The 13304-nt window shown below is 31.5% G+C and overlaps 2 protein-coding genes across 8 annotated transcripts in view; one reads left to right on the forward strand and one right to left on the reverse strand.

Annotated features, from left to right (window-relative positions):
* Positions 1–229: 229 nt before the first annotated feature.
* Positions 230–9934, forward strand: LOC125062438 (L-lactate dehydrogenase). Of its 4 annotated transcripts, none has more exons than XM_047668373.1 (7): positions 230–368; positions 3405–3532; positions 4842–4959; positions 5324–5448; positions 6930–7152; positions 8708–8949; positions 9315–9934. In XM_047668373.1, exons 2-7 carry the CDS (start codon positions 3410–3412, stop codon positions 9477–9479), a joined length of 996 nt encoding a protein of 331 aa, XP_047524329.1. In that variant the 5' UTR covers positions 230–368; positions 3405–3409; the 3' UTR covers positions 9480–9934. The 4 variants fall into 4 exon arrangements, with proteins under 4 accessions (XP_047524329.1, XP_047524330.1, XP_047524328.1 ...); XM_047668374.1 differs by having other exon boundaries at positions 249–352; XM_047668372.1 differs by lacking the exon at positions 230–368 and adding an exon at positions 397–528.
* Positions 9935–10786: 852 nt separating this feature from the next.
* Positions 10787–13304, reverse strand: part of LOC125062761 (kalirin) — an 86198-nt gene continuing 83680 nt past the window's right edge. For all 4 annotated transcript variants that reach the window (XM_047668884.1, XM_047668882.1, XM_047668883.1 and 1 more), the window contains one exon: positions 10787–13156. In XM_047668884.1, the coding sequence (XP_047524840.1) occupies positions 13046–13156 (111 nt within the window). In that variant the 3' untranslated portion in view covers positions 10787–13045. The remainder of the gene's footprint in view (positions 13157–13304) is intronic.

The raw sequence follows: 13304 nt of genomic DNA on the forward strand, positions 1-13304 counted from the left end.
GGTATTGCTTCATTTATTAAAAAATGCAAACCCAATCGCTCATCGATGTTTTTATCAAATTTGATATCAGTTAAGTGCTTGAAACTATTCACAGTGCATACGATAAACCATTTCATAAATCGTCCTGTATCAATTGATCGAGTGTATAGGAAATTCAACCGAGTTTATTTGTAATTTAGGTAGATTTTGGAGGAGAGTGCAGCATTTATTCGGGCATGCGTGGTGGCGTGGCTTCTAAAATGGATTGTTGAAGGTCACCTTGAATTAACTCGCCGGCCGCCTCGCAGCTGGTGTCTCTATAACATCTCCAGACGCCCCCACTACGTGACCTACCGCACGGCACTTTCTACCTGGAAGTGTGCACGTAGGTAGGTACACTACGTGTTTATAATTGCACCTACTTCCGCAACTAAGCGTATACGCTTCGAAGCGAATAGAAATAGTGTAAATTGTTAGTTTCGATTGAACTTTTAAGCGCAACAGTGGTTTTTGTTTGTGTTAGGTTTTAGTGCGGCGCCCGAATAACAGGTAAAGTTCAGTCTTTGTATGTAGTAATCATTATGAAACTGTATGATGAATTTTTACCGATGATTACTCATATGTTGCAATAGTGAGGCAAAATTTATTTGTACTCAGGATTTTAAAATTCAATAATTATATCCTTCAATCTAGTAAAATTTGCTTTATTATATTTCTATTTATCAAAACATCGAACGTTTCTTTTTTATAAATCCATTAAATAGATAGAGATGTCAAATTTTCTAATCTATTTGTGGAACTAAAAACAAATATTTGTATTTACATTATACAGTTCAATTAGAAAAAAAATTAGTCATTTTGATAACTGATCTTGATAATGACCTTGAAGACACACCAGACACCAACCGTTTTGTTCTAGCAGCTCTATCTTTTATTTAAAACCTACTATACAACAGCGATTTTGGTTCTGATTTGTATAAACCTACAAATCGCTGTTAATAAGAGCTTTAATATTAGTAAATACTTACTATGTTTTGACAAAATTCAATTTATTATTGATTTTAATTATTGAACAGATATTTTTTTATAATTACGAGTGTAATTTGTATTCATTGGATTAATCTATTCAAGTAATGCAAAGCAGTTTTTTAACCGAATGCAGTTATCAATTCGACGTTTAATTTTTTTCCGAAACATCCTTTTTTTTTACCATAAAAAGTGCATAATTTTTCGCGCTCTACTGTTCTCTATATTGTGTCTATTATAAAATAATTTAAGTAGTATAGTAAATACCTAGCATTAACTAAACTTTTGTCCTGCGTTGCGCAGTTTACGTGTTGCGTCCTTCAGTTGTCCTTGTAATATAAAACTGTAATTCGAGAATGAGAAAGAGAAGTAAATCAACACATGTTTAGATGAGTTATTAAATTGGTGTTTTAATTGATCAAGAACATTTGAGATATATATATTTTTTAATATCTCAACTGTTCATTTTCTAATAAAGCCAATTTATTAATGTTTTGTATCGCTTTAAGTGTTAGCAAAGGCGAGCAGTTTTAGTTTGATGTTATTAAAAGCTAAATTTTCGTATAATGGAAATTTTATACTCTAGATAATTGATATTAGTGTAAAAGTGCTTTGGTTTAATAATTAATTATTCAATTTTATTACTAGTAAGAAAAATGTTTATAATTGCTTCAGCTAGATTTTCAGCATACGGTTGAGGGGCAACTTAATACATTCATATTATGAAATATGAGAAAATTTATCAGGTACAGTCAACATCATATTATGGCGTAAAATTAATAGAGCGTATAAAACTTGATGTACAAGTTTTAATAATAATTATTTGATATTCCCATTCTTCAAATGTGAAAAAAATTATGATCTGTTCTGAAAAGTCATTTAGTAGCAAACGTGAGCGGTGACACTCAGCATGACCGTTTAGTTCTACACAAGCACGCGATCACGCTGAATCACTTCCCCCACCGCCGAAAACTAAACTAAAACAACTGCACCTATAATTTGCCGGGTTCAATTCGATCGTCACACATTTGTATCAAACTTTCGTTACGTGCTTACCCACATTTAATTCAGTGCTGACTACTTTACATAATATTAATTTAATTTCATAATGCCTTCAAATCAAGTAAATGGACAAAAATATTATGATCGTAAGTTAATTTTTCCTTCTAAGCTTATTCGCAATTATTTTATGCTCCACAATTATCCTTAATTGCAGCGAATTGCTATTTTATCCTCAACCGCGATGTAACTTTGTGTTATAATGTTACAACTAGCAGTTACTAGTGTCAGTAAAATGTTTGTGTATAAGTGTAAGTTTATTTTATAATACAAATTGAATTTTAAATATTGTATGTTTTTAATTGCCGAGTTCTAAATTTAATACTATTATTTTTTCCGAGTAATAATTCGAGTTTATTTTTTTCTATGTAGACTTTTATATACATATTAATGTTTTTACAGGCTTTCTTGATTTTAGATTAGATTTTTTGTGATATAGCGTGATAACAATAAGTAGTAAAATTCAAATTCTAGCATTGTATATTTATATTTAAACCGTGGAATAGAAATGATATTATATTATTTTATTTGTTAAATATTTTTTGATATTAATAAAGTTTTATTTTTAGAAAAGTGTTAAATATCGGTACCATTTAATTATTAATAAGGCAACATTATTCAGGGGATTGTGAGAATAGGTTTATATTTTATATATTTTTACATACGTAACATTATAACCTAACTTATAAACTAACTAACCTAACGTACATTGTACATGTTATATATTTTTAATTTTATTGCACTATATAAAAACTATTTACAAAATATAAAACCAAAATAAAAAATCATTACAGAGTGCGCGCTTATGGCTATTATTCCTAGCAGCCCTAAGTACTCTAGAAACTAAATACATAACTTAAAAATATTAATTATACTGAAGAATCCCAATATATTGTGATGGATATGTCATCAGATAAAGAGTATAAATGTAAATGCTAAATTATTTATTCATTTTATCAAAAATAAAACTTTAAAGAAAAATCTATCACGAACTGTCAAAATATAAAATTTGCAAATAAATATACATTTGAAATTTATAATATAATGAAATAGGATAAACTTGAGATATATAAGTCTAAAGATGTATATCTGTGGCTAATTTCAAAAGTGTTAGTAGGTTGTGGTGTTACATAAAAATCGGAGTTTATTTCCGTTTCAAAATAAATCTGTTTTGACCGGGCAAAATGTATATTGTCATGCTCGTACCTGCTCAAATCCACCCGTGACATGCCATATAAAAAGAGAGAGGAGAAAAAAAGACTAACTTATCTTAATTATTTCTACTTCTAGCTGTATTATATTTCAATGTGTTAACTGTGTGTCTATCATTACATTTTTAGCCAAAATGGCGACAATACTGAAGCTGTTTCAACCGCTCCAGCCCAAGCAGGAAGACACTGGCTGTAAGATAACTGTCGTTGGAGCTGGCCAAGTCGGTATGGCTGCGGTCTTCTCGATGCTTACCCAGGTATAAATTTCAATATTAATCTATACCTAAATCCATATCAGCTTTAAAAGTTTACTGTTAGTAAATTTAGAAATTTGTATAACTTTTTGTTTTAACATAGTACATTTTAACAAAGTAAAAAGTATGTATCTTCTCGACTACTTGGATTCTTAATTTGTTATAAACTGAATTATAAAATATTTATTCTTCAGTATGTTCTACCGCTCCATGTATTTTATGTTTGTTGTAGTCATCCAAACGTCAGTGAGACTATATATTTATAAAATGTAATTTAGTTTTATACAATGATTTTATTTCAAAGAGTTAAAAGTATTGTCACACTCTGATACAGAGTATAAAAATAACTTCGAGAAATTGCATTTCAGCGTGCCTGACATTCCAAAGATTTTCATTTGAGTAAATTAAATCGAAAAAGATCGCAACTATATCGTTTTATACTTTTGCTATTACGTTGACTCTTAAATTCATTTTACTATTAAATAAGACTCAATAATTTTAAGTTTATTTCAAGGTTGTATAGAAAATTATAGCTGTGTGAGTATAAAGCAGGTTTTATTTAATACATGATATAAACTTTGTTCATTCGTTAGTAGAGTAAATAAATATCAAGGCGTTAATTTCGTTTTATTATAAATGAAACTTAGGGATGCGATAAAACTACAGAATTTTGATTAAATCGTTACTCTTTTAACAGGACACGATGTAGTTCTCATTAAGGTTTTCTCAATAAAAATATAATTCAAGCATCTTACAAGCGGAATCAGACTCATTTTCCGCTTGAACGGTTAACTTTTTGATAAACACAAATTTTTAATTGCTTGAAAATAAAAATTAAATATTAATAATCATATCTTAAGTTCTCTATAACGTTATTTTTAACCCTAAAACTCCTAGTTACTTAAAGCTAAATTTTATATTCCTTTCTGGCGGTAGTTTTGATTTGCGTTCCCGTGTCAATGTAATTCTTGAAACCCCTATTCATAAAACTGAATTCTATCACTCCTCCTTTACTGTGCAAAGTATCCTGCTTTGGATCTTCTTACCTCTTGATATCAGACGAGCTTTGTCTTTAAATTTATTTTAAAATCTTCTTTTTGATCATTTATCTTCTGCCTCGTAAATTAGCTACTTATATATATTAATTGTGACCCATTAACCATTGGATTAGCTTTTACATTTTTGTATAAATTATATTTTTTTTTCTTTCCAGTCTTTAGTTTTGTTTTTGTTGTAGAGTTGCGCTATTTTTAAATATAATTATAAAGTAGCATTTTCGAATTATGGCTAAAAAACTTATCTTTTTTGTCAGGGAGTTTCAAACAACATAGCTCTAGTAGATGTGATGGCGGAAAAGCTTAGAGGAGAAATGATGGATCTTCAACATGGATCGGCTTTTATGAATAATGCCAAGATTAATGCTAGCACCGGTAAGATTCTTTTCTCTTCATTATATCAAGAAACCATCATGAGGTGTGGTGAATATTTAAAATTAATAATTACAAAAATTGTTTGTAATTTTAAGTGGGAAATTGACATATATTTCCCTATACGAACTATTGCAAAAATAAGCAAATCAAGGCCTTTAAGTTAATTGTTTAACATAACTTTGTTTTATCTTTCGCATGGTTCACAGTTAACACGTAGTAATATTTGAAAGATTGTTTTAAAAAATGCGTTAATTTCAGTTACTAGTATTGGAGGCTTGCCTACATTTAAAAGTTGTTTCTTATTTTCTTAAGTGTGGCGGAGGTAAGATTTAAATAAATAATAGGCAACGTTAATTCTCGATAGATTATGCAATTACTGCTGGTTCAAAGATTTGTGTGGTGACTGCTGGTGTCCGGCAGCGAGAAGGAGAGACTCGGCTCGATCTGGTGCAAAGAAATACTGACATCTTAAAAGTCATCATCCCAAAAGTAAGAACTTTTTTGTAACAACTAACAAATATTTTAGTAGATTTTTTTATTCAAGTTTGTACGAAATCTATCGCATTTTTAATTTAAGTGTTTTCAAAAATGGTTTAGTAAATTATGCCTTGTAATATAAATTATCAATAAATTATAGTCCAAATGTAGCTCCGATCTATGCTTCTATTGGCGTAATGCGTTCAGTAGTGTCGGAGGTTAGCGTCTGCACATGGTTAGAGACTTTCTTCTCTTCTTAGAGAAGTCTTTTCCTATTTTGGTTATATTGTTATATGACACGTGGTGTCTCTCTCATTTATTATGTTAGCGTAAAAGTGTAGCAGATAAAGCGAATTTGTATATTTTTATAGTAGTAGCGTTTCTTAAAAACGGTTGATTAAAACCTGGACGGCAGGCGTACAGTGAATAAGACTAAGCTAAGGCTTTCAGACTTCAGTCTGAAAGCAGTTACGTCCCCAGTTTTTTTTTATTGTTATAATTTCTTGTAGTCTATGTATTAGTAGTTTTTTGTGGTATAGCGATTTGATATAAAATACTACATCTCCAAGCACTTGGATAACCCACTGCTCAGCTGCCGTTTACACCTCACGTACGCACTACGGCGACTACTTTTTAGTGTGTGCTATTTGCGTTCGTTGTATAGTATTTGTTAGATAATAATTTAATTTTAATGCGCATTCAATCTAAAGTTTGCCAATTAAACGTACCGAAATCTCGCGTGCCCCGTGATAAACCTGAGGTTGACACTGTGTGAAATTGTAATTATTAATTTTTGATAAGGATACCAGATTTTAAATTACATTGTTTGTTTAATAAATGATATTAAAGTTTCAAATGTCAATGTTAACTTTTTGATTATGTATTTTGTTACTTAAGCATATCTAAGATATTATATAATGAATGTTTAAGTGTTGTGTTACAATCAGTCATAATATATGTTCTGACTTCCTGAAACGTCTACCAACATTGCCATATATAGTCATACATATACCTTCATACATACACAGGTTTAAGGTCCTCAGATAGTATATAGTCCTATAATCCACGAAACATCATTAGTTTTTTTTTATAGATTAGGGGGCGAACGGACAGGAGGCTTATCTAATGTTAAGCGATACCGCCGCCCATGGACATACTCAATGCCAGAGGGCTCACGAGTGCGTTGCCGGCCTTTTAAGAATTAATACGCTCTGAAACTTAAATGGCTGGTACCATATTAGTGTTGTTTTCCTTAAATCGTGTATATAGAAATCAATATGATGACTTTTAGGCCAACGCACTTCAAAAAGCTTAAGTTTATGATATGTAGCAGGTGTTAGCCCAACACACTTTAGCTATTAAACTCTACATTACCGCTAGGTATTGGGAATGCTTGAGATCGCGAAAGCTACCAGTTGATGAAAATTATTCCCCTACTAATTATTTGTACATGCTTTTTTAATGATGTCGTTAATAAAATATTTTTTGTACAGCTGTTACAATATAGCCCTGACACAATCTTCCTGATTGCCAGTAACCCGGTAGATATTTTGACTTACGTCACGTGGAAAATCAGCGGGCTCCCAAAGCATAGAGTTATTGGTTCAGGAACGAACCTCGATTCTGCAAGATTTAGATATCTTCTCTCTGAAAGACTCTCTATTGCAACCACCTCCTGCCACGGTTATATTATTGGAGAGCACGGAGACAGTAGTGGTATGTACTATTTCAATATTTATTTTCCAAGTTATGTAACTAAGAACGTTCTCTGATAGTTAATTTTAAGCTTTTGTATACGCCCTTTGTATTGACACCAGGTTGGAGGCAAACTTTGGGTTTTTTATTGGGAATAGCGATTCATATTTTGTTTTTGAGGCCAGAATCAAGAGTTTTATGCTCTAAAAAAAAATTACAATATATATATTGATTTACGTATACTCGTAAGCATGGCATAAGACATGAATATGTAAGGATTTACAAATTAAAAAATATGACCCAATTTTAATAATTAAGGGTGCAACAAGTTAATTACTTCAAAATGTAGTGACAAGCGTACGGACTTTTATTTCTTCCAAATATTTCTTATTTGATAATTATAATTACGATGGGGTCAATGTAATCAATAAATTATCTCAAAAACTTTAAATAAGTCTGAATTATATCGTAAACCGATAAAAATAACTGGTTATAATTCTGTACTAATTGGTTAAAGATATTAAATAATGATGACTTGCTAGAAATGATGATGAGACTGTAAAGGCCCATTTGGACAGAGAGAGTCAAGAGTCAAATCGTCTAGCAATGATCGCCATAGCATTATCATATCAAAATGTTTACATACAGGCAAATTTCCTGCGTCTGTTTATACATCGACATTTTAGTAAGAAGATTCTTACTTATGAGATTCTCGACTAATATAAACACGATCTCGTATGACATGTTTTTATGTTCATACGTGTATCGTACAAATCAGTTTGAATCGTTTTGAGTTCGAGATGTTTCATTCGAGTTTAGTGATTATTAGAGTATTGGGTATTGTATTGGATTTTTGTCTCAAAAATGACACAAAAATCCTTTTAATTTTGGGGCTGCCGATAATATTATGTTAATTGAACTTTTTAAAAGTAACGAGTGTTTGTGGAACACGGAAAAAATCAATTATAAACACCCATTTTTTTACCCAAAAGATTTTGGATTTCTTTCCGTTTAATTTATTCTTATATTAATAATTAAAATACCCTCACGCACTCCACTCATGGTAGCAACTGCCACAAAACCTCGAAATACGATTATAGCGTTTGGAACTCTGTTTACACGGACACAATAAATTTTCCATTGCGAGGCAATTGTCGCCAAAGTGGAAGAGCAATTGGTGTGAATGTTTACGTTTGTAGACGAATAAACTTTTTTTACATTCTTTCGATAATCGTTAACTTCGGACCACTATCACCGGTACCGGTAACTACCTTTTTGCTTCCTGAAACTGTAGAAGATGCCGCTAATATCTCACTGCTGCTAAATGATTTACTCTTCACTGGCTTCATAACAAGCATAGAGACTAAATTATTTATTGAAATAGCTTAATTTAATAAATTTGTGGAATTCTATTATCGTTAGAATAATATATCTTTTAGTTGGTTCCTTTTTTATGGCATGTCGGCGATCAGATAACTAAAAACAATACTTTTATACGTGCCCCATTAAACTTTTGGAAACACTGCTAATACATATTATATACTATACTTTACATTTATACCTGTTTATTTTACAGTGCCAGTATGGTCGGGTGTCAACATCGCTGGTGTTAGACTCAGTGATATGAATCCTGACATCGGAACTGACAAAGACTCTGAAAGCTGGAAGGATATCCACGATATGGTGGTGAAAAGTGCGTACGAAGTAATCAAATTGAAGGGATACACATCATGGGCCATTGGATTGTCGCTTTCGCAGCTGTGTTCTGCAATACTAACAAACGCAAATAGCGTGCACGCAGTGACAACATATGTGAAGGTATTTATTTAATTATATAATTATGTTGTCTACATAATAATAAGTCTCATTTGTCTCAATATGTGGTTCGGTTTCGATTGGTGAAACAATATATATTGGTCTCGGATAGTCAAACACGCAGGCATAGAATACTATGTCTAAAATTATGTTTCCTTAATTACAAAAATTCCAGATTGAGATATTAAGGAAGTTATGTTTTTGTTAGGCTTTGCAGCAGGCGCAGCATAGCTGATATCTGTAGGCCCGAACTTTTGGACCATTACCTGAAGTTGTGATTTGCGTGCGGGTGATCGTGATTCATGTGATCTCTCGAACCGCCGCGTCGTACAACTAGCAACTATATTTAAAAACATTGTTTATTGCAGGGTGAACACGGAATCGAGCAGGACGTGTTTTTGTCTCTGCCATGCGTTTTGGGCTCTAGTGGCGTATCGGATGTGATACGACAACGGTTGACCGAAAATGAACAGACCCAATTTCGCAAATCGGCTGAAATGATGGCAAAAGTTCAGTCGGGAATAAAGTATTGATTTGACACCAAAGTTTTGTCTTAAATTATTCAATGTATCGTGTTCGATGTTGTGATGATCATTTGGTTTATACACGCAATATGATATGCGATATTTTTTATCCTATTAATGTCTCTTGCATTTTATAAAATATTTTCAATAATATTTCGAGTCTATGTCTATTAAAATGTTTAATTTAATTAATACGTATATATTTAAGAAGAAGAAATGTGTTTTTTATTTGAGTTGTTGGGAATTTGAACTGGATTAATTATTACATCTAACTGCACTGATTTTATGAAGTATTTTCAGAAATGTTAGGGATATTTCAATTTAAGTTTATTTTAATGTTTAATTAAACCTCAACACAATGAGCCAAAGTAGGTTTTGTAGTTTTGATATGCTGTAACACCTCTTTTTGTATTTAAATATTACTTTAATAGGCACATGATTTATTTAATAAATGAGTTTCATTACAACTGTTATTGAATTGACTCAAATACCTAATTGAATATGAATTATCAGATCGAGACTTGGCGGCTAAGTACATGTTCCTATAAAATATGTACAACTATAACAAAATATTCTGCCTTTTCAATATTTAACTTTTTATTATATTTTATACGAGTATTTATGGATCCACACTTAAACATTCTCTCTCAATAAAATTCACTGTTGTTGATCTATTTGTCACCGTAAAATTGTAAAAACCGTTAGATTGTAATCTATCTCGCGAGATTGTAAACTGTCGAAAGATTGTGAACCTCAACGAACTGCTTACAAATTAACGTATTATTATTCGGTAGTTATATGAAATTGTTGGGAAGTAAAATTAATCTGTAATTGACCAAAGAAGTTTAAATGATAACTAAGTTAGTGTAGTACAATAATACGTTAAATTGTAAGCAGTACGCTGAGGTTCACAATCTTTCGACAGTTTATAATCTCGCGAGAGAGATTACAATCTAACGGTGTTTACAATTTTACGTTAACATATTCTAACGGTATTAGCGTTCTTATCTACATTTACTCTCAGACTTAAATAGCGTTTTAAAGCGTAAAAATATAACATATCTCTAGTACGAACCAGAGCGATAATCGAATTAACGTAGAATTATTTGGCACGAAGCATACGGGCATACATACGGGAGGTGACGCAAAGCAATCTCCTTGTGTTGGACTGTTGACATTCTATTGACCACATTCAAACGGGCCGTGCCGTAAATATCTCTTTTCTCAGCGTCACGCTCTTTAACCATATATTTGTAAAGAATAAGAATTAAAAAAACTCACTTCTAAACAGAGAACGGTAAAAATAAAACACAATATTTTCCGAAAATTATATATTGAGTTTTTATAATACGGTGATTGAAAATGATAATTATAGATATACATCAAAGTACATTAGTACTTACAGTTTCTTTTAAAGTATCCTTCAGTGTCATTATTATAAATATTATTTTAAAATAATGCTGCTGAAGAATTGCGATGACCGTTAAAGCGCAAAATGCCTTGTGTGCGTTATACTAAAGTACATATGACAAATAAGAAATAATTTCGATAAAGTATGCAATTTTATATTCATCAGATTATACTATGACGAACTATTAATTATAAGGTTCGACATATGAAGCTTATAGAAATTAGAACAAATTGCGATTGAAATACTTTATAATTCTTAAAATTATAATGAACGAAATAAGTAAACTCAAGTGTACATTGAGAATTTTCATACAAAATACGCCACAATGTTGATATTAGTGTGGTCAAGATCAGGGAATTTAAAAACATTTTCGATTTAAAATATTTTGACTAGCAAATTAACCGATATAATCATTGTCAGTATGGCCAAAAAGTATACAAAGTGGCAAATTAATTAACATCAAAATATGTAAATAAACGAAATTAAAAAAAAACCTAATATGTGTTTGTGTAAATATAAGACAAAACAAATTCCTTACAATATTTTTACTGAGCCAAAATATGCAATTTGGATCGACGTCTTAATAATTCATAATTTGGTCAAAAAATTAAAATAAGACTTAAAGCTATTAAATCTAGGTGCTATATACATTTATAATTAAAAGTACAAGATTAAATTAGGTAAAAGCACGTAATACATTATCAAGCAAAAATCACAGACACTTCCCTTATACGCCCAGTCGTCATGAGCTCCACAAAGTTTAATAACGTCTGTTTCAAATATTTGTATGACATGTCTCTTGCGTAGCCACTAAGCGTTCTACCGTACAAATATACTCAGACGTTTAATAGTTATTAAACTTACCGTGGAGTTTTACGCAGTCACTTTGGTCAAAGCGTTTACGTCAATAACAGCCTATTCTCTTATAAATGGAGAATAGATATACAATTACCATTTTGTGACTCAGGGCTAGATTGGCGTAAATGCGTTAAGACCATCAGAAATTATAAAAAATCTGAGAAGATTTCTGCGTAACTAAATTGATTTTAAAAAGTCCCGAGTGGTATTCAAAAATATTGTGTCTTCAGAGTACCCTTAGTATCTTTGATTTTTTTAGTAAAGTATTCGTAAACTAATGTTCGTTCCGGACGAACGAATTTGCATCCGTTAGTTCCAAATACGTCCACAGCGTCTTCAAGTTTCCCATGCTAAAATCTATTGTTAATTTTACATTCAATTATATAAATATATTAGATTAAAAAAAAAAACGTATTCATCGTACTAAGGGTGCTGCGAGATAGCAATAGGTTTGAGTAGCTCTCATATTTGACGTTTAAGTTTGACTTTATTCGGACATTAAGCATCAAGTTCACCGACATATTAAATGATTCAAAATGTTATCTACGCTAAAAGAAAACGGACCATTGACGGTATCGGTGAAGTTTAATTTCTTATATAATTTCAATAAAAATAACGACTGATATTTTTGATATAAGAGTAGCCTCCTTATTCATAAAAAATAAATCAATTTAATTACAAAATTTTAACTAACGTACTCATGTCACTTTCAATCACAGCGTAATCACAATTTGACAGAAAGAGACGGAAAAGTACGTTAGTTAAGACTGTAATTAGATTGATTTAGTTTTTATTCATAAGCCTTTAAGTCAGGAGAAGTAAACACGAAAGTTGAAGCGTGCACGCGTTCACACGCGAATTAAAAGCGAAATTCATTTGGCATAAAAATATCGACTAAAACATTGAAAATATCGCAGTGATTTCGTGTCGAAACCGGAAGGTGGGTACAATGACTATATTATACGATAAACCTTTGAACCGTTAAGATCTACTTTACAAGACGTGGGCCATTATCAAGCAAAGCTAAGCTCGACCGCCCGCCAGACATCTTTAAGCAACACAATCCGTTGAAAAAGTGCTGATAACGGCAAAAGCCTAAAGGGATACAATACTTCATTGTAAAATGCACCTTAACCTCAAGGATTACAGCATATTTAGTTGATATATTGTATCTGTCCAGCTAGAAGCTGGATTCAAAATCGGTTTTAGCGTCGGATTAGAAAAATACAATCCAATACCAACTCAAATTCGTATACTTGGTTATTGAGATTGGCCGTGACCAAAATGTATGTGTGTAAATGAGCTATCAAGTGTCGTTGGGTGAGCGCAAAGAGTGAAGTGCGTTACCATGGCCGGAGGGTCGCCGTCGATCGAGGAACGTCTTGAGTTGTGTTGCTGATAGGCATGAGCTTGGTGCCTGTAAATAATATACAAATAAATATATAAGGGTACTATTACTATACTAGGTCTATGTAATATTCCTATAAAATTCCCTCTATTCTAAATATCCCTCCTATAAAATTATATTGATTGAATTATTAATAATTGCATTTCATGGTTTACTT

This window comes from Pieris napi, chromosome Z (genome assembly GCF_905475465.1).
Source record: "Pieris napi chromosome Z, ilPieNapi1.2, whole genome shotgun sequence".
NCBI lineage: Eukaryota > Metazoa > Arthropoda > Insecta > Lepidoptera > Pieridae > Pieris > Pieris napi.

What these genes read in the sequence shown, in the direction of transcription:
- LOC125062438 (XM_047668371.1), top strand. Translation starts at nt 2,114, where the DNA reads ATGCCTTCAAATCAAGTAAATGGACAAAAATATTATGATC. An exon ending in CAAGATTAATGCTAGCACCG is followed by an intron (nt 4,960 to 5,323) that starts GTAAGATTCTTT and finishes AATTCTCGATAG; the next exon opens with ATTATGCAATTACTGCTGGT. An exon ending in AGAGCACGGAGACAGTAGTG is followed by an intron (nt 7,153 to 8,707) that starts GTATGTACTATT and finishes TTTATTTTACAG; the next exon opens with TGCCAGTATGGTCGGGTGTC.